Genomic DNA, 22,034 nt, shown 5'->3' on the forward strand with positions numbered 1-22,034 from the left:
TGTTGGCTTTCCTTTTAGTTTTGTAATTTTTCCCTTTTGCTCAAAACAGAAGACACTGTATCGTCATAGAAAATGCTACCCAATAGTGTGATTTTGGGCCAGTGGCCTCCCCTCTGTAGGTCTTAAGTGTTTATTCTGCAAATGGTGGTAGTGGTGGGTTCTAAAGTTCTTTTTGCTTTGTCATTTGGGGACTCTTAAGACAAATGAACAGTAGTCACAGAGAAGTTTTAAGCCTCACTGACCTAGGCACACAGAAGCTCATGGCTGTGAGCCTGGCCCTTTGGGAAGCAGAGGCAGGATTGCTTGAGGCCATTGTGCCACTATACCCTGGTCTGGGTGACAGAGCTAGTTTCCAAAACAAAACAAACAAAAAAAGTAAATTTTAAGTTTCAAATTAATAGAAGCAGAAAGTTTAACAATACAGAGAATTAGATTTTCCCATTCTTTAAGCACCTCTGCCTTCCTTTCACAAGTCAGCCTCCCAAAATGCTGGGATCACAGGCATAAGCCACCATACCTGGCCTGCTTTTTTTTGTTTTAATGTCACTTAGTGGACCAAGTAACGGATTTTGACAAATGCCTATCGTTGTATTTTAAATTGCATTTGCAAATGGAACTATATAAAAAGGCATTTCAATTTACATGATCTTTTTTGCTATTTTCACTTCCTCTTAAAACAGGGAACAACTTGGGGATTTTTGCTGATTTTCTCAATAAAGTTTCTACAGGGTTAAATTTATAGATTTCTGGGAGAGAGATTAAAGGGAGCAACAGTACTCTGGAATATAGATGTTTAGAATATTGGTGCCTACAACTGTATTTTTATTTATTGAGTTGTAAATGCATGTTTAATTAGGTGGGGAGTCACAAAGTCTGAATTCTGGAATCAGTGCTGCCACTAACACACCATGTGGCTACCGACCCATCAACCTTTCTGGGTTGAAAGTCTAACATTTTGTGTTTTTGGAATGATTTGTGTTCACTCTCTCTTCATGGTCTTTTGTTTACAGCTTTACTCTTTGCACTGCTGACCAATAAGCCCTCACTCCACATGTATGAGAGGGTATAAGTTGTGGGCATGAAGTGATGCTTCCAACATCAGCTGGTTTACCCACACACCACTCTGCCTGGGTGCCATAAAGGCTCCAGATGCCCCTGAGGGTCAAGGTCCACCTGCTCCTGGATCTTTCACCGCCACAGATCCCTCTGTCCGGCTTGAAATGTGACTTTCTTAGTGCTAAGAGTTGTGGTTTTCAATTAACCAAATTGTTTTAAACATCTACTTTTGTGCAGGTGTTCGCTTTTTATTTATTTGAGACAGAGCCTCAAGCTGCCGCCCTGGGTAGAATGCCCTGGCATCACAGGGCACAGCAACCTCCAACTCCTGGGCTTAAGCGATTCTCTTGCTTCAGTCTCCCAAGTAGTTACTACAGGCACCTGCCACAACACCTATTTTTTTGGTTCAGATTGTCATTGTTGTTTGGCAGGCCCTATGCTAATGTCCGAAATCGGGCCACTGAGGTAAGCAGTCTTCAATCTTCACTGAGCATGCAGGGCTAATCTTCTGAATTCTTTTGAAAGTTAGGGTTGGGACACCCTTGGATCAAACCCAGTATTCTGGACATCAGCACCAGCTCCACCTCTTCCTTCTGATTCTGTAAAGCAGGAGTAATCCTCCTCTGACACAGGGACTGGGCTGCCAGACGAGGACAGTCCCAGTGAAGACACCTGCAGCACCAATGCCAGATGTGAACTTGGGCCCCCGTGCTGCCATGGCCTGCACCGAGACCTTGGCCTAATGACTGTTTCCTCACGTGGCTACCGTGAAGGTCCAACTGCAGAGGTGAAGCCTCATTGCACCTGCAACACCCTTGAGCACAACAAATACCCAGGATTCCACTAGGAACATGAAGCACAATAGTCATTTTTGTAAAATATTTATTAAAAAACTAAAGTGAATGTAGCAGAAAACAAAAACAAAACCCAACACATACCTTTAAGGAGCAGGCATATGACACACTGGTTATAAAGCCTTTCTGACTCCACTAGTCTTTCACACCCGCCACAGGCAAGGCCTTCGGCGGAAGCCACGTGTGAACAGGCCTTCTATACTAGTGGGGAGCAAAAACTAATCTCGCGAGAATCTCAATGGCCGTATGACTTGCTTTCCTGGGCAGTCCACCCAAAGCACAAGAGTGACCAAACCTCAGCAGTGTGTTCACGTAGATCTGCAGTTCTAATTTTAATTTGAGGGTGGGGGGAATGTTAGGGGATGAAATAGAAAGACAAACAGTGTCAGCCTAGGGCAATCTTAAAGCACCTTTAAATCTGGACTCTTTCCCACGATTTAACGCAGTAATTCTCAAACCTGACTGTCGAGATGAATCACCTGGTAAGATTGTTAAAATTCATAGGCTCCCTAAAATCTGCAATTTTAAGATGAGCAAGGTGATTCTAGGCATATTCATCAGGTATCCCGTCTGTGAAACACTATTAAAAATGTATTAAAACAATTCCTACCCCCTAAAAATAAAAGTAAAGGAATCTGCTGACAGTCACTGTGCTTTTGTCAATGTCGAGGGCCCGACACAGGAAGGCAGGCAGGAAGGAAGGAGCTTCCAATTTCTAACGTACTAGACCACAGGAGCCCTGAGCAAGCTGTCAAAGTGTTGTTCAGGACGGAAGGTTTAATTATAGAGTTGATTTTGGATCACAGAACAGCCTCTAAATCACCAGTGGGCCAAACCCCATCCATCCCAGGTTAATGAACTTCATTAGGCCCATGCCAGGTGGGAAGCTGCTGTTTAAAAAAAAAAAATGGGGTAATTGTGGGTCCTGACCTGTGAAGACATATGGAATAAAACGCCTATAAAAATCTTTATTAAACGCAGAGCATTATGCCCAAATTTTGATGGTATACCAAAGCCGCACGGTGCATCATGGACAACATGTAGAAATCGTCACATTGATTCCAAGGTTCCCATTATCTGCAAATAGATGTGCTATGGCTGTGTCAAAAACCAGGCAGTCGCTGTTCATGATGGCTGCAGCCACCCCGTCATGAATGGACCGTGGCGTGGCCTCCCAGGTCAGTCTCCGCCGGTTCCCATTCAACTCCAGTCTGTAGGCAAAGTTCTCGGCTTGCTTGCGGGTGCCAATGAGCAGGACAATAGCAAAAAACTGCTGGTGGCCTTCGTACTTCTCTTGCTTCTCCAGCACCAGCATGAAGTGGTGGCCAAAACACGACTGCATCATCACCCAGTCGACAGCCCCCGGCAGGTTAATGTCCGTAGCTAGAAAGACGATGTCCTCTCCCTGGAGGGTGGTGATGCTCTTGTGGGCATGCATGAGGTGGGACATCACAGCTTCCAGGGACCCCTGCCACTTGCAGGAGGCCCCGGGACAAGGGCAGGAGTAGGGACGGTATTCACAGATGTCTTCATGTTCTGGCTTCTCTGTGTGGTGCAGGGTCAGGGAACAGCCCGTGGTGGCATACTGCAGAGACAGAAAAAAACACACTGAGCCTTGTGCGAGTTTCCCAGGCCTACACTATATTCTTATCTCAACTACTTTTGCTGAAGATGATGAAATATTCAAGACTAAACATCTCAGTCCCTATTTGTCATCAATGTTGCCATGTGTGGAATCAAGGCTATGTCCTGAACCATGATGTCCGGCTTTCCAGGCCCCTGTTCCAACACTGATAAAAGGACAAGAACTGAAATTTTCTTACTACACACATCTCAAGCAAACAAAATTGTTGAGCCAGTCCTATAAAACCTGCCTTTCCATTATTTTCAGTGAAGTTGTTTTTTAAAGAATTTAATTGCTGAAGAGCAAGGAACATTATTTTATCTCCAGACTAGTTTTCACAGAAGGACGATTTAGAAAATAGGATAATTCTCTCAGTTGTCCCTCCCACTCCTTTCTGGCTCAAACTGATGAGCAAGTGGGGGGCCCTTTGGTTCCTCCCTCTTGATTGCTGGAATGACCCCTTCAGGCTGCAGAAATATTACCCACCTGGTCCTTTTAACCTTCCCTCTGGGATGGGGTAGGGGGGAGGGAGGATGTATACTTTTGGGTGGAAGGAAATCACACCAAGAGCTATTTGACCTGGAAGACTGTGTGTAGGTTTGGTTCCAGCTAGAGGAGGTTAAGATGAGAAGGGCCTGAAGAATCAACATTGTTAAAATGTCCATACTACCCAAAGCAATATACAATTTTAATGCAATCCCTATTAAAGCACCACTGTCATACTTTAAAGACCGCGAAAAAATATTTCGTTTTATACGGAATCAGAAAAAAACCTCAAATAGTCAAGACATTACTCAGAAATAAAAACAAAGCAGGAGGAATCACACTACCAGACCTCAGACTATACTATAAATCAGTAGTGATCAAAACAGCATGGTATTGGTGCAAAAACAGAGAGGTAGATGTATGGAACACAATAGAGAACCAAAAGATGAACCCAGCTACTTACTGTTATTTGATCTTTGAAAAGCCAATTAAAAACATTCAGTGGGGAAAAGATTCCCTATTTAATAAATGGTGCTGGGTGAACTGGCTGGTGACCTATAGCAGACTGAAACTTGACCAACACCTTTCACCAATAACTAAGATAGATTCTCACCGGATTAAAGATTTAAACTTAAGACATGAAACTATAAAAATACTAGAAGAAAATGTAGGGAAAACTCATGAAGAAATCGGTCTGGGTGAATATTTGATGAGGAGAAACCCCCAGGTAATTGAAGCAGCTTTAAAAATACACTACTGGGACCTGATCAAACTAAAAAGCTTCTGCACAGCCAAGAACACAGTAAGTAAAGCAAATAAACAGCCATCAGAATGGGAGAAGATATTTGCAGGTTATGTCTCTGACAAAGGTTTAATAACCAGAATCCACAGAGAACTCAAACGTATTAGCAAGAGAAGAACAAGTGATCCCATCTCAGTCTGGGCAAGGGACTTGAAGAGAAACTTCTCTGAAGAAGACAGGCGCACGGCCTTCAGACATATGAAAAAATGCTCATCATCCTTAATCATCAGAGAAATGCAAATCAAAACTACTTTGAGATATCATCTAACTCCAGTAAGATAAGCCCACATCACAAAATCCCAAGACCAGAGATGTTGGCGTGGATATGGAGAAAAGGGAACACTTCTACACTGCTGGTGCGAATGCAAATTAATACATTCCTTTTGGAAAAATGTTTGGAAATCACTTAGAGGATCTAAAAGTAGACCTGCCTTTCAATCCTTCAATTCCTCTATTAGGTATATATCCAGAGGACCATATTTGTACCAGAATGTCTATTGTAGCCCAATTCATAATTGCTAAGCCATGGAAGAAACCCAAGTGCCCACTGACCCATGAATGGATTAATAAATTGTGGTACATGTATAACATGGAATATTATGCAGCCTTAAAGAAAGATGGAAACTTTACCTCTTTCATGTTTACATGGATGGAGCTGGAACATATTCTTCTTAGCAAAGTATCTCAAGAATGGAAAAAAAGTATCCAATGTACTTAGCCCTACTATGAAACTAATTTATAAGTACCCACACTTCCATATGAAAGCTATAACCCAACTATAGCCCAAGATGAAGGGGAAAGAGGAGAGGGAGGGGAGGGCGGAGGCTGGGTGGAGGGAGGGTAATTGGTGGGAACACAACTATGGTACATTTTACAAGGGTACACATGTTAAATCTAAGGGTAGAATATAAATATCTTAAGGGTACACATGTTAAATCTAAGGGTAGAATATAAATATCTTATTAACTAAGAAAATGCCATGAAGTTTATGTTAACCAGTTTGATGAAAGCATTTCAAATTGTATATAAAACCAGCACATTGTACCCCATAATTGCATTAATGTACACAGCTATAATTTAATAAAAAAATACAAACAAAACAACAAAAAAAAAGATGAAAGGGCCCAATCCTCCTATCAAAGCCCGCTGAACTTTCCCCAGACCACTTCAAGTTCAAGTGCACATCACTTCATGACCAGGTACCTCAGGAAAGGCCCTGGAGGAAGGGGAATCAGACCCAGTTTGCTGACACAGCCAGTTTGCCCCTCAGACACTGCCTTAATAGGCTAGGAATGAAACCTTTTTCTCCCTTGCTCTCAGGATGACATTCCCGATAGATAAATCACACTCAGCACAGCAAAAGGGCCACACCAAAAGAAATGGACTTCTGCCCCCAACACTCACAATGACAAAGTTAATTCCCAGATACCAGACGGAGAATCAGCCCACAAGCAGCCACTTGTCCAGAGTACTATGCTGTTGTTTTGTAGAGAATTAAGAAACCTGAATCACCTTTTCAGGTGAAAGAAGGTGTCAGCCTTTTTTTTACCCCTGGAGCGCAGGGCAGGTAAGCTGTCTGGCTTACAACACTTGAACTCCCCCGCTCCACTGAGATGTGAAGGCACCAAATAAGGCCAGGGCCAGGTCATTTTTCTAAGATGCTAAAAAAATGTCCAACTGCTAAAAAAAGAGAAGAGAAACCCCTCCACAGCTGTTTCTGCTTCTCCCTACCCAGCCTTATAGAATAACCCCCTTATAAACCTTAAGAAGTTCAAATTCTAATCTTGACAGATGAATTTACCACTAACAATCAGCAGGTACTGACCACCTACTCCATCCGAGACACTAAGCTACAGTCACTCAGAGGACACAGAAGCGAAGGTGACTGCTTCCACTCTCAGGGAGCTCAGTCTCCTTTCCTCAGGAAAGAGTGGCTTAAAGAGAGAAATTCAGTTTATTCCTCCTCCCACAGCCCCGTACCAGTGGGTTACAATCTTCAACAGAAATTGGCAGAAATACTTCACTGTTATTTACTTTGCCTGTAGGAATTGTTTGTTCCTTTTTTTTTTTATTGTTGGAGATTTGTTGAGGGTACAAGAAACCAGGTTACCCTGATTGCATTTGTTAGGTAAAGTCCCTCTTACAATTGTGCCTTGCCCCCAAAAGGCGTGTCACACACCGAGACCCCACCCCTTCCCTCTCTCTGCTCTTCTTGTTCCTCTTTTTTAAACTATGGTCTTATTTGTAAATCATGGGTGTAAGAAAAGCTTAATCAGGAGAAATAAACTTACTTATCCATGTATATTTATACTTTGTATCTCTGACTTTATGAAGCCCCCCCCACCTCCCAAAATATCCCCCAAATCCATTAACTGTGTTTTAAATCTAGGGTATGGCCAGGAATACAGAGCCTTCTGATGTTTTTCTGTGAGAGACGGGTGAGGCATTTCTGTCCAGAGTTTAAAAACACACAATAAAAATAGCAAGAACTAGCCCAGAGCCTGGCAGATCCTCTGGCTGGAATAAGCCCTCACTATGCAAAGACGGCACAGAATGAGCTTCTTGCCACAGCGGCCCAGAGCACGCAGAAAAGGACCGTCTGCACGTCTTCCCAAGCCCCCAAAACGTCCCTAGTTCATGAACATTTACAACAAATATGTATCATCTAGCCATCGTTTCAGAACTTTCCCCACTCAAGCAGGAACACTGCTATTCGTATTTGCCTTACAAGTCAGACATGCAACACTTCCTTCAACACCAGTACAGAGAACAGGGCACTCCCCAACTACACACAGAAAGGGCATTACTCTGCATCTGGCAGACAATGATCTTATGAAAAAAGGTCCTGTTACTTTCTATATTAAATATATTTTTAAAGCCTTAGGTACTTACTCTGCTTTTTCTAAACAGGTTGAACTTTAATGTCTGTCTAGCGCCCTCTTTCCCATCATGGGTAAGGTTTGTGCCTTTGTGACCTTGTGCCAATTCTATGATGGCTGGATTAAAGGTCCAGACACACACACACACACACACACTCTCACACTCACCCCCGTGCCACGTTTCATACTTACAACAGTCTTGGCATTCTTCTTGAGTGACATGCCAGAGCACGATGGGTGTCGCTGTCACCTTCATCAGGGGGGCTGTCATCCAGGGATCAGAGGACTTGGGGATCTGTGAGTTCCCTAAGACTGTACGACTGTACGCAAAGCTGGCTAGATACCTCTGAGCAGCAGAGACAAATCTCACCGGCCCCTGGCCTTGGGTTTGTGTTTTCTTGAAAAATTCCAAGGGTTTCTGAGGGTTGCTAGGGCACACAGAGGGAATCTGCTGTGGATCCTGCCCGCAGCATTCCAGTTAAGAGGGTCCATCTGGTAAACCTAACTATACACAACTCAAATACATCAGAAATACAGACTCTGCAAAATACCGACTCCGCAAAATAAAACCAGGAGGGTGGCAGGTGATGTCAAAGTGGGATGGGATGAGGAAGAAAGGGTGAGGCCAGCTTTCTGTGGACAGTGTGATGTTGTCCTATCTGGTTTTAGCACAGGGGGGCGGGGGAAACAGTAGGGATAAAACCCAAGGCAGAAGGCAGGCAGGTCGGGGACTTCACTGACAACTCAGTAACTATTTCAGGGCTTCTCGACTGGCACACCACTGACTTTTGGAACGGATGATTCTTTGTTGTGGGGCTGTGCTGTGTGTTGTAGGAGGTTTCCCAGTGTCCCTGGCCTCCGTTCATTAGATGCCAGTAGCAACCGCTCCCTGCCCCTCAGCTGTGACAACCAGAAATGTCTCCAAGCATGGCTAACTGTCTCCTAGGGGGCAAAATCACCCTGGGTGAGAACCATTGGTTCTGATGGGAATTATTCATTCTGCTTCTGAACCTGGCTTCCAGGCAGCTCCAGGAACAGCTGCACGGGGCCCACAGCAGCAAGCAGGTCCAGCAGGTCACTGCCCTGGCCAATGGGCACCGTCAGGACAACTCAGGAATGCCAGCCCTGACACACAGCCAGAACCTGATTGCTTGCACAGCATGGAGGTGGACTAGGGAGCTGGTTCTGCCAGTTTTACAGACTAGAAGTTGGAAGCTTCCAGAGAGTGACTGGCTGGTCAGGGCCTTGTGGGCATTTGTGGCCACACCAGAAATAGAGCCCCATGTTTCCAGCCTCCATGGCTCTTTCACTGCACACAACAGCTCAGGAGTCAAAGAAAGAATATTTTGAGAAAAGGGAACAGAAGAAATAATTTACATCTGCTTTCACTGCCACAGAAAACTCAGAGTCCACAGATAAACTGCTTTTGGGAGCAGGTTCTAATATTAACTTCTTCCTTGGCTTACAGGGAGAAAAACAGCCCTGAGAGCACCACTCCCTAAGGAAGAAGGCAGCAGCATCTCACAAACGAGACATCAGCCCTCACACCCTCCCAGCCCTCTCTGGCATGTGGCAAGTAGTCCTGAGGGGTCACTTTTCACCTTCCAGCTAGGGCTGGCCCCACTGAATGTGAGGGGTCAGAGGACTTCTGCATTTGAAGTGGGCGGCTTTCCTTTAGATACCTGGTTCTTAGCTGTACCCTCTTGTACTGAGAGAAAGCAGAGAGCTGCCTGTGTGTCCTGGGACAAGTTCACAGCTATAAACGAATTTCTCCCTAGGAGAATATCTGCTCATTTCCCCCAGGGAGAATTAAAGTAACTCTCTCTAAAGAAAGTACACACTTGCACGTGCAAACACAGAAACCCAAAGTTAAAGCAGAGCGTGGGGAGGCAGAAGATGGTGCAGCAGGATGAGAAACAAACAAAAAATGTTGAAATCCCATTTCTGGCTTTTTTTTTTTTTTGAGACAGAGCCTCACTATGTTGCCCTCGGTAGAGTGCTGTGGCATCACAGCAACCTCAAATTCTTGGGCTTAAGCAATTCTGTTGCCTCAGCCTCCCAAACAGCTGAGACTACAGGCACCCGCCACCAAGCCTGGCTATTTTTGTTGCAGTTGTCATTGTTGTTTTAGTTGGCTTGGGCCGGTTCGAACCCACCAGCCTCGGCGTATGTGGCCAGCGCCCTACACAGAGCTCCAGATGCCGCCCCCACTTCTGACTTTTTAAGAAACTTTGCAAAAGCCTTGTGCAAATGTATTCTGCCATTGAAAGGCAATGTGTAATCTGGAGCCTCATTTTTAGGTCTCAGCAGAAAGCAGTAAATAGTTCTCATTGCTTTCGTGTGCATGGGGTTTGAAGGTTGTGTTTAAGTTGGAATTTGGGCAGGGTTTTTCCCTTTTCAGCTTAGAAACCCATTCATACACAAACACAGGGAGACCCGCCATATAGTCAGAACCTGGTTAAATACCAGACACTTGTTACTGACCTAATAAACACAGTCACGTTACATTTGCCTATGACATGAGAAGGTAAGCAAAATAACCCTTCCTAGCTGGGGTGCTAGTGAAGGCCATGGATGCTGGGAGTAGTTCAGAACAAATCACTTAATCTAACTAAATTTAATCCCATGCAACTCAAGAATGATCTATTGAATTCTGACAATCAACAAATCGCTACCACAGAGATGCCATGCACTCCTCAGTGGGGGTTTGTTCCTCTCGGGAACTGTGAGGTAACCACGGAGCCTACTAGACCTGCGTACCTCCTAGGAAACAGCTAAAACGTATTAGCAAAATATCCAGCAGCACCTCAAACGAGAACGTCTCAAGAAAAACAAAGCACGATGATCTGTTGCTGATGATCATAACCTTGATTTAAATCCAAGAAATGCTGTCTCAAAGTAAAAACCAATGGCACTTTCCTTCACTCTAAATAAGATGTAATGATCAAAAAATGCACACTTGCAGCTAATATGATGCACTGAGAAACCAAAACTGCTACAACAGCTAAAATCTGTATATCTAATCCTGGATTAGACAGTATTAATAGGGTCCACTACTGTGTGTCAAATTTCTTGATTTTGATAACTGTGCCATAATAAGAAAATGTCCTTGTTTTTCAAAGAAATAGTGAGTTATTTAGGGGTAAAGGGACAGGACGCCTGCAATGTGCATTCAAATGGTTGAAAAAATACATATATATGAATGGAAAGAGTACAAATGATAAATCAAATAGGGTAAAAAGGAAAAACTGGTGAATCTGGATAAGGCTGCATGGGAATTTTGTGTAATATTATTGCAACTATTGTGTAAGTTTGAAATCATATCAAAATAAAAATGTATGAAAGAATTCAGGGACTGAGTTAACACATTTATCCTTAAACATATTTATCCTTTATGGGATATAGAGATTTCTTACTCAAAGTTGGTTGAATACGTTAAGTGTAATCACGATAGTATTTTTTTTAAAGAAAATATACTTTTAATGACATATCTAATGTAAATGCAACCACAGTTAATAGTTTTTCTTTTACTAAAGGGTCTTTGGGATTGAACCAATACAATTTTGCAATGAACCCATAAATTGTTAATAATTAACACTTCGTTTGGCCTCACAGAAGACACGCCACCATCCTCTGATTCTGCCAAAGGTTTGAGAATCCCTGACAAGTCGGTGGCCCTGGAATGCAGTTTCTGGCCACTGCAATGTCATCACCTACCACCCCACAGTGGTCCCAGGTAAACTATTCCAATCAGACCTGCTTGAAAAATGAGCTCCTGAATAAAATTTACCCAAGCCCTACCCCTTCTTTTAGCACTAGGGAGATGAACCCAGAAATGGAGCTATGTGAGTTGAACTGGAAGGATGAGCTCCTGACAGCGTAATTCATTCTGTATGATCAGCAGAGAATTACGGGGACCACTAGTTGAAGTGTTTCTTCAACATTCAAATGGGAGTTGCAGCTAAACTTTGTATAGATCACAACATGATAAAACTTTTACATTTTAAACAGCAGTTAAACTTAAATTTTTACCACTTTTTTAAAGGGACTTCTAGCAATTTAAGCTAGCTCCTTTGTGATTAAAAATATTAACCTGTCTTCAAAATACCATTGAGCATCTGTTTATCTTCCAGTTAATTTGCTGCCTTATTATTAATTGTATTGACTTATTGATCCATCCATTCCCTTCTTCTGGCCCACCCAGTGTTTGTTTTTTTCTTTTTTATGTTTTTTTTTTTTTTTTGAGACAGAGTCTCACTATGTCACCCTTGGGTAGAGTGCTGTACTGTCACAGCTCACAGCAACTTCCCACTCTTGGGCTTAAGCAATTCTCTTGCCTCAGTCTCCCAAGTAGCTGGGACTACAGGCGCCCGTCACAATGCCTGGCTATTTTTTGTTGCAGTTGTCATTGTTGTTCAGCTGGCCCAGGCCGGTTTCGAACCTGTCAGCCTCAGTGTATGTGGCTGGCGCCCTACCAACTGAGCTACAGGCGCTGAGCCATCCACCCAGTGTTTAATAAGTGAATAAATATTAGGTTCATCTGGAGTAGATGGAATGTTCTCCACCATGTTAATTTTGCTTTAATAATTAGATGTTTTACTGTGGAACTTAGCATTAAAAAAATTCAAAAGACCTTGAGATCATGTCAGAAAAAAATGTTTAATTTTACTTTAGATTTCAGGCACTATGGATTTGTTTTGTTATTTCTAATAAAGATATTTCCCTTATTTACATACATAAATTTGGGGTGAGGAGCTTTATAGGTTTTTTTGGATCTTAGACGGGGAGGAGATACCAGCAATGCTACCCTTTTCGTGGCCGTTCCTCTTGCTTTAACAGCAATGGTGGAGTAACTATGATTAGAACTTAAGTACCCAGTGTCCTAGGTGACCTTGAGCCTACTGAGTCACCACTGAGTGGGTCTATAAAACTTTCTACAGCTCACTTCTTGACTATTATTATAAAATTCAGCTTAATTATAATATCCAACCTGCATGTGTCTGGCACCCTTCCTCTAAGAACCTTAGCTTATTTTCAATTAACTCAATTGGTAAATTCCTCACTTCCCTAAGAAGCAGTACAAAGAGGAAATTATTGAGCAGGAGTGCAGTAACAGTTTTACAGGTAATAATTTGAGAAGACAATATTACTCAGCACCAAACCATCAGTGTCACCAGACAGTGCTGAGACTAAGGAAATATTAACTTTACAAACTTTCGTCTAGATATAGCAATTCTAATCAAAGTCTTGGGCTCAAAAAATTCATCCTTTCTGCCTAAGAGAAAGTTGACAAGCCACATGTTGTAGCTTTCTTGCTAAAAGATGTCTTGGTGGAAGATCTGGAGTGATTATTGCAAAATTTAAGACTGTCCTGTTATGAGGGGAGGGAGCCTTTGGCCTTACAAAAACCCGATTTTTAATCTTAGAAACTTTAAACAAAGGTTGATTTTTGACCAAGTAGGTTTCTCATCCGTCTATAGCCAGAGTTAGTAGGAAAACACACATTGTCTTGGAGAACCAGTTTTGTGAGGTCCCTTCAGAGTGTGTGTTCAAGCAAACAAGAGCACCTTTAGAATAAAAGGCGTTATGCCGTGTGACTGATGGCCTCACTCTTTCTTCCATGCCCTGTCCCCACCTGCACACTTAACTGTGAACACCTGACAACTCTGCAAACAATTTCATTTCTTCTAGCAGTTTTCAATTCTCCACCAAAGCAATCATTGTAAAATTAGCGAGTTAAAATACAAGATGCCTAGTATCTCCCAGGCAATATTTGGGTATACTTAAGACTCCCTACCTCTCAAAGTATTTGTTTATCTGAAACTCAAACTTAGCTAGGTGTTCCATGTTTTACCCGGCCACCCTGATAAGAGGGCCCCCCAGTACTACTGCCACCCTCCAAAACCCACTACGGGGGCCTGGAAGGGGAGGGTACTCGCTGTTCCTCAGCAGGATTGGGTGGGCAGCAGAAAAGGCAGGCGGCTGCAGTGAAACAGACACTGTAACAGAGGAAAAGTTGGTATTCTGAGCTGCCACTTTTCCTCCTCTGCTGGCAAAGTAATACATTTCCCTTCCCTTCCTCAGAAAAACCACTTGTTCGTGTCTGTTTCTGATGTGGCCTTGAGAACAAGTACCCAGCTCTCTGTAACAACTCAATGTTCACCAGGTTCTCTTCCCTTCTCCTTCTGTTTTCTTATTTCCACCTTAGAAAACCCACTGTTCCACCACTGTCCCGTGGGAGCTTTCATTCTGCTTTGTAGAATGGAGGCCGCCCCATTCATGAACCTCAATTAAATCTATAACTGAAAAAAAAGAAAAAGAAGATTACAAGGCCCACATGGGAGTTTCTTCTCCCCACACTTACCCACTGCATGAGCTGGGGCAAGTCTCTTGGGGGGGGGGGTACTAACCATGTCCTATCTCCTTTACAAAGCAATGAGGAAGATTATTTAGTGCCAACACTATGCCAGCCACCTTGCATGAATTATTACTGTGTTTCATCCTTATAAAAACCCTATCATCACCCCATTTTACCAATAAGCTACTGAGGGTTGGAGAGGTCACCAGCTAGTCACAATGGAGACAGAGTCAGGGTTTGGACCAGGAGGAACAAGTAAGAGTCTGGGAAAAGGAGTGAACCCCAAGACACTACCTTTGTTGATTCGAAGTTTTAAAATTATAAATAGGCCCACATGTTTGACAAATTTGACATGTTTTTCTGGTGGCCAAAAACTGGGTGGGAGTAATCCTTTATGCCATAGGTGCTACATAGTCTAAAAATCATAACATGAAATCTTTACCAAACTGGAAACAAGGAAAATAACAATTTCCCAATTTTCAAGAAACTAATGGGGAAAGATGGGGCAAGCAAAAGAATTTCTTATAAGCCTTAGATACTGTACCCATTTAATACAAAGATGCAGGTGATGATGAAAACTTTCTTACTTTCCTTTTCAAGGTGTCCAGAGTGGAACCACACTCTAATATCCCTTGTTATGATCATACCCTGCAAAACTGGCTGGCAATGTACAGTGGCTGTTGAACATTGGCATTCAGTCCAGCAAACGTGTGTCTCCTGCCTTCAAGGAGTGAGGACCTTATAGGTTTGAATAAGAAATGTCATTTCTCACAAATTTTATCAGAAGCACAAATCTAGCTCTTAAGACATTTTACAATGAAGTTTTATTAAAGTCAGATGTTTACACAGCACTTTCTATGTTGATTCATAATGGGGCTCTAACGCACAGAATGGGAGAATCTAACCCAATCTCAGGGCAGAATTTCATAGGCCAGACCTGCTTTAACTTTAGGTAAGCCTCCATTTGGGTTGTACTAAGGATCAACTTACAATCAACAACTGATTCTACTAAGGGTTTATTCTGTTTGCAAGTTGTGACCTGTGAAAAAATTCTAGCTAATTATGTGTGGAGTAAGCATTAAACCTTGGTACTGCTATACCCTATCTAATGTTTCTCTTTTATATAATAAAACACAACAAAAGCTGTATTGTCAATTTTGCTCTTTAAAATTTCGAGCCCTGAGGTTAAAGTATGTGGGTTCTGGTCCTTGCCAGCTCATTCTATTGCTTTTATGGGCCAGTTCTTGTTAATTTCAGGCAGTAGTGAGGACTGCAGGGTCAATTTCCAAAGCAAATGATTTCGTCTTAGCTGAGTGAGGTTAAAAAGAAATCTTTGAAACTGGTTTTTACACTTCTAGGTGATTACCTATCACCTTACAATCACCCTAATACTACTCAACTTCTACTTGAAACGGTGAAGCAGAAGCTCTCTGTAGCACTTACAATCTCATCTCGGGGCACCCACCCGCAAAGTGTTACTGCCAGTTTTGTCAACAGATGAACAAACAAGGTCAGGAAAGTTGAGTGGACCACAGTCATACAAAGCCAGGATGGGAATCCAGTTGTCTCCTGTCTTGTGCTTTTGAGATTGCTTACTACATTCTAAAATTTTAGAGTTAGAAAGAACTGTGATATAAATCATTTAGTCCAGGGGTCCTCAAACTACAGCCCACGGGCCACATGCAGCGGTGTGATTGTATTTGTTCCCGTTTTGTTTTTTTACTTCAAAATAAGATATATGCACTGTGCATAGGAATTTGTTCATAGTTTTTTTTTTTTTAACTCTAGTACGGCCCTCCAACGGTCTGAGGGACAGTGAACTGGCCCCTGTTTAAAAAGTTTGAGGACCCCTGACAACAACGTCTCTTAAGGACCCTCAAGTGCAAAAAAAAATAAACTGACCTGAACAAAGTCAAACATCTAGTCACCAGGAGAACATGTCGGGTCTCCTGGTGGGCAGAATTGAATATTCTCTTGGCAAAATAAAGATGAAAAGAAAACAAACTACACAGTCACTTATGGTTGGGACATATCATTGTTCCAAAGTTTATATATGGCTAGAGTTAAAAGAGAACTTCCAGGCTCACGAAATACTTCCTAAAAGAGAACCTGAGCAGAGCTCTACGCTGGCAGTTGGAACTTGGCCTGGAGACATGGTTGGTGTGGCCTACAAGTGCTGGCTGTCAATGTGAATTTGGCCAATGTTAGAAAAAAAAAATTGAGATATTTAACATAAAAAAATCCAGATTTCTGTTTTTTTTCTGAAAAAAATCTAAAGGTCTGGCAAAGCTGTATCCACGTCCCCACCCCCACTCATCAGCCAGAGCTAAATAAGGGTTGCCCTCTTCAGAGGTGGCACCTGTCCCCCAGCTCCCTACCATCTCCCTGATCCTAAGGCCACGTGTCAGGTGCCTTTCCCCCTTGTATTACCGAATCCTGGCTGGTAGTTAAGAGAGTTTCTCTCCAGTAACTAGATGAGGTCACACCAAGGGACTTTCAAACTTTCAACTGTGTTGGCTGACCTGACTTGGTTTATTTATTTTTTTAGGAACAAAAATAACACTGTCACAATCTAACAACAGGGAAGGCTTGTCTGGCTGGCCGAGGCTATCAAGTTCAATACTTATTTGGAGATACATTACTAGAAACTTTCAGAGAAGATAAAGTGGAAAGAAAATGTCTCATACTCCAAGTAGGCTGGGTTGGATTAGAATTTCCCACAGTCATGGAGCAAAATACTTGGCTGATACCAAACTACCCCGTTGAGTGGCAAAACAGACTGCGTGGTTGATGGGTTTGTGTCAACCTTCTTCACTTCTCTCCATACACCCACACTCTGTGGGTAGGATCTGTGATCTGGGAACAGGATGTCAAATTTCTCAGAGGGTGAAATAAGCCAGAGAATGGACTAAAAATACCCCAAGTGGAAGACGGCCATACTCTGATAATCAGACATCTTTGTTTAAAAAAGGAGACCTGAGCTAGTAATGCACGTGTCCCCATATCAAAGTGCTGGCAATGCTCTCGCCTTTAATTAAGTGGCCCGCACTTCTGTAGGGTGGCTGTGTGGCAATACATCCATTTTTGGCCAACTGAAGCATGAGTAGTTCAGGGCTATGATGAAATCTCCTAAAATATTAGGTTTGCAGGCTTGCCTCTGACCCTGATCTTTCTACTTCAAGTACACTACAAAACTCCTGCCAGTGAATTTCAGAGTGAGTATGTATGTTGTCATGTTGGGGCAGTCCCATCAGAGGCCCATCTGGTGAACTCATCCAACCAGATGGTTTTGTTACTGGTGTCAATTTTGAGGTATGATTTGGAATCTTGGTTTATACACTCAGACTCAAAATCCCTACAAAATTTTTCATACTATTCCTATATACAAAAGATTTGTGCCTTTGAGGTACAGATGCATGAACTGGCCAACTTACTAGCTATGTGACTTGACAAGTCATTTCACATTTAAGCATTCTATAGGCCTGAGTTTCCTCATCTGAAAAAAAAAAAAAGGCAACCTAATAAAAGACAACCCACGCAAAGCAGCTAACACACAGAGGTTTCTAATGGCATCCCACATAGCCCCCCTTCTCCTTGGGAATGCCAGAAGCTACAGTCCTCACAAGCTGGGCAATCTCATCCCTCATTTACAGATCAGGAAATGAAGGCCTCCAGAGGTGGTCTCTCTTAGGCAAACAGTGCCAGAAAGTTCTTGAGAACCTGGGCTCTGGAACTTTACTCAATATTGGTTTTCTCAGATGAGCCTGCCCACCAGAGATTCTGCAAGCAGCTGGGGACAGTGACAAGGCAGTCCTCTGTGATTTCTAGGAGCCTCAAACTGCAGGCCAAAGGAGTGGGTAAATAGACCTACCTTATTTTAACATAAGCTTTACCATTCCCCACCGTCTCTCATCTTCCCCAACAAACATATGTTGGTTGGAGGCTGGACCTGTTTATATGCCCAAGGTTGGTTTAGCCACACTAACTGGCTGAGCTGTACTGTCAAGAGTTTGGATTATTGGTCAAACAAAGGTGAGGCATGGACACTCCTACTTTATAAATCTCACATACACGAACACATAAAAGTGTTCTTTCTTTCTAAGCTGGTTCCTGGTATATAAGGGAATGGTTGACCCTTTTAAATTTTAGTTTGCAAAGTAGCTTCGCTCAACAGCATTCTTGTAGAACAGAGACCTGGAAATCGCTGACATGTACAGAAAGGCTGAGTATTCCTGCTTCTTCTCAAAAGTCTTTGAGAATGACTTCACAAGCCTGCTATACATTATGAAAGAACATATGTTTCCAGAGGAACCACAGTTCTAGATTCTGAAAGCGAAACTTCATTCTCCATATAGCATGTTATAACTGTTTCCTTCCCTTTCTCTTGGAAACATGACTCCCTGATGAGACTGATTTTCAAAAATAAATTATGGAATACCGACTGATATCAAATTCTCATTTGTGAACTATAATTCACTTAAAGCCATTACTTCTATTAGCACTGAAGCTTTAGGGTTAAGTAAAGGCGTGAGAAGATGGCTAGGAAATCCTGTGGGGGACCCCCACCCCTGCAATATTACCTCCAACATCAAATATCCACCCTGTGTCAACTATCACTAAATCTTCTCTGACAACTAGGCTGCCATTTCTTCATGACCCTAAGAAAACTCTGGAAATATATTTCATTTAGATTTTATGAGAAAACAACGAGGCAGGGTGAATTAGCATCATAGGAGGAGATGAAAGTAATTTAATGAGGTTGCCTGAAATCCCACAGTCCAAACATTGATTCAGTTCCTTATTTGAAATAGGCTATTTTAAACTTTGTGGCAGGGCAGCAGACCCAATGAAATCACTTATTTTACTGACCTGAGTCCTAAGCCTGAATTCTCAGTTGGATTATTTTTAATTTAAAAAAAGAGCTCTTGTCAAATAAAATAAGCAGCAGCAAGGAGAACCACAAGAAAGATTAAACAGCCAAGGAGGCAGAGCACTTAACTTTACAAAAACACCCTCAACATTATTAATGACATTATTTCCACTTTTTTTTTTTTTTTTTTGTAGAGACAGAGTCTCACTTTATGGCCCTCGGTAGAGTGCCGTGGCCTCACACAGCTCACAGCAACCTCCAACTCCTGGGCTTAAGCGATTCTCCTGCCTCAGCCTCCCAAGTAGCTGGGACTACAGGCGCCCGCCACAACGCCCGGCTATTTTTTGGTTGCAGTTTGGCCGGGGCTGGGTTTGAACCCGCCACCCTCGGTATATGGGGCCGGCGCCCTACCCACTGAGCCACAGGCGCCGCCCCTATTTCCACTTTTAATTTCAAAAAATGAACTTGTCAGTCCAGCTATAGGGTATAATGAGGTAATACAGACAGGCATATCTGTGAAATTGCTCCTGAAGATTTCTAAGTGATAGATGTAGGGTAGGTAAACAAATCTTACAATGACCAAACAATGTGTATTATGCAGACATTTAAAATACAATGCAGTGAAAATAGGCATACATACAAAAATGTGTAATAATATGAATTTAAAAACAGCAAGTTGCAGAAACCATTTTTGGAGAAAAACCGTATGTCATGAGTATTAAAAAACCTTCCTGACACACACTGACATCTATGCTACATTTAGCTGCAGGGTGTATGTATATATGGTTTAAAAAGTCTACAAAGACAAATACTAAACCTAACAGTGGTGGGGAAGGGACAGAGAGGTCTTGGTGCTTCATTTGACTTTTCTTGTCTTGGTGGTTTGCATTCTTTGCAAGGGCACTGATAACCTTTTGAACGAAATCAAAAATAAAGTGATGAGCTTTAAAGAATTGTAACAACTGCTCTTGGCGTGCCCCCGTTAATTTCCTAAGTGGCTCTGTTTTCGCCCCACTGAGCATAAAAAACAGCCACAACTCTTCAGTCCTTCCCAGTCTTTGGAAGGACAGGAGGGGGAAAGGCGTGGCTTTTCTTGTAGCTAGAGGAAAACAGGGTGTGGGCGCCTTTTTCTCCTTCTTTTTTTTTTAGCTACACTCCCGAGAGCTCCCACGTGTCAGAGATGTGCAGACGGCAGGCACAGGGTGCAGGAGGAATCTAGGACCAATCCTGCAAGCCGAGTACTGGTCAAGGATGCGTTCAGCTCGCGCATGTCCTCCCTCCTCTACCCCCATAGACAGCTTCCCTATCCAAGTTTTACTTGCGCGGCCCAGCTGTACTGAGCACACGTCTGTAGGGGACATAGGCACCGCGCCGGGAGGGCTTTCCGTATGTTTCAACCATCAGCGAGTGCCAATTAATCTAAGGGTCAGGACTCGGGCAGATATCAACCCCGAACTTTCCCCACAGTGGACAGGTGGACATGGGGGAGGATGGACAAAGTGTTAACATTTTTAGAAAACGAGAGATGCCACACGCGTCTCAGGGCCTGCGAGTGGGCTTGGAGGACACTGGAGTCGAGAAGGTCGCCGGGAAGAAGTGCACCAGCCATCCCTAGGCTTACCTTGCAGGGAAACAGGACTGCCGAAGCCACCTTCTCCATAGCCAGGTTCCTGATGCTGGGCGTCAGGGCGCCCCTGCACGTTGGGCAGCAGCTCAACTTCTGGCGGCATTGGTTACACACCAGGTGCCCGGCCTGGCACTGCAAGATGGGAGGCAGGACATAGTCAAAGCAGACCGGGCACTCGAAGAGCGAGGTCAGCTCGTGGTGCTGCGGAGACACCGGGCCCGCCCCGCCACCGCCGCCGCCGGGGCCCGAAATCACAGCCGCCGCGGCGGGCACCGCGGACGAGCCGGGGCCCGCAGCCGAGATGGTGGCGGCGGCCGGGGGCGCAGCCGGGGACGGAGCGTGCTGGGGCTGCGGCGGCGGCTGTTTGCTGCAGGGTTTGTTAGCGCTGGGGCCGGTGGAGGACGGGCGGCTCATCGCGCTCCGAAACAACCATGGAACTGCGGGCTCTTGCCTGCCGCGGGGCCGCCCGGCTCAAGGCGGTGCGCGCCCCGCGGGCAGCGAGCTCCGGGGCAAAGCCACGGCGCCCGGCCCGGGACCGGGCGGCGGAGACGATCAGCACCGGACAGGCAGGGGGCTGGACCACGCTGACGCTCTAGACCGTCCCCGGCGTTCCGAACACGCCACTGCGTGGGACCCCGCGCGGTGCCCTCCCAGCGGCGTCCGGGCCCCAAACCCAAACGATGCGCTGAGTTCCGGCCCACCAGCTTCTGGAGCAGCAGCTGACGCAAGCCCCGGGGGCGCGCGCGGACGTGACGCTTGGACACGTGTGCGGCCTTCCAGGCGCGCGGGGACTAGCAGAGCCACCCAGCGCCGGGGCGCGGGCTCCGCCTGGCTCTAGCAGGCAAAGTACAGGGCCGCCTAGCGCGGGCGCTTCCTGCTCGGGCTGCGGCCCAGCCGGCGCCAGTGAGCATGCCCAACTCGCCGCCGCCGCGCGGGGTCGCCTTTCCGGGGTGGGCAAGGGGCCGCCCTCAAGGGGGCGTCGCCGAAGTCCTCTGGCCACACCCCGGGGAGCTGGGCCCAAGCGTCCCGGGTCTGGAACCCGGAGGGCAACTTCAGGCAGGGTGGGGGCGTAGACGCGGGGCGGGGCGGGGCGGGGCGGGGCCGTTGGGATGGTGGGAAAAAAGTGAGAGGATCCTCGTCTCCGGGTTAGGTCACTGGGGAAGCTCGACGCGGGCGGCTGGGCTCTTAGCCTGGAACACCGGGTCGGGAGGAGGAGCTTTGGGCGGCAGCAGAGCAAGGGGCTGGAGCTGGGTCTACAGCCGGCACACAAACTAGTACTGTGCTGTTAAGGGTGGGGTTGGTCCCTAGGGAGTGGGGACCGTTATTCCTTTACCTGCCCACCTGGCGAAAGCTTCGAAAGAGGGCCTCTGGCTTCTTTGGCAGGCCGGGGAGCGAGCCCATTCCTGCGCAGCGTTGCCCAAGAGGAGAAAAGTTTGAGCTGATCTAGGAATGCCAGAAACGAGAGGCCTAGGAAGACA

At 44.7% G+C, this 22,034-nt stretch overlaps 1 protein-coding gene across 1 annotated transcript; it reads right to left on the reverse strand.

The window, feature by feature from the left end:
- Window positions 1-1,920: 1,920 nt before the first annotated feature.
- Window positions 1,921-21,488, reverse strand: SIAH2 (siah E3 ubiquitin protein ligase 2). Its single transcript, XM_053599880.1, has 2 exons — window positions 20,551-21,488; window positions 1,921-3,495 (listed from the first exon to the last, which is right to left on the reverse strand). Exons 1-2 carry the CDS (start codon window positions 20,968-20,970, stop codon window positions 2,938-2,940), a joined length of 978 nt encoding a protein of 325 aa, XP_053455855.1. The 5' UTR covers window positions 20,971-21,488; the 3' UTR covers window positions 1,921-2,937.
- Window positions 21,489-22,034: the final 546 nt, after the last annotated feature.

This window comes from Nycticebus coucang, chromosome 8, assembly GCF_027406575.1.
Source record: "Nycticebus coucang isolate mNycCou1 chromosome 8, mNycCou1.pri, whole genome shotgun sequence".
Taxonomy (NCBI): Eukaryota; Metazoa; Chordata; class Mammalia; order Primates; family Lorisidae; genus Nycticebus; species Nycticebus coucang.

What these genes read in the sequence shown, in the direction of transcription:
- SIAH2 (XM_053599880.1), bottom strand. Translation starts at nt 20,970, where the DNA reads ATGAGCCGCCCGTCCTCCACCGGCCCCAGCGCTAACAAACCCTGCAGC. An exon ending in CAGTCCTGTTTCCCTGCAAG is followed by an intron (nt 3,496 to 20,550) that starts GTAAGCCTAGGG and finishes CTGTCTCTGCAG; the next exon opens with TATGCCACCACGGGCTGTTC.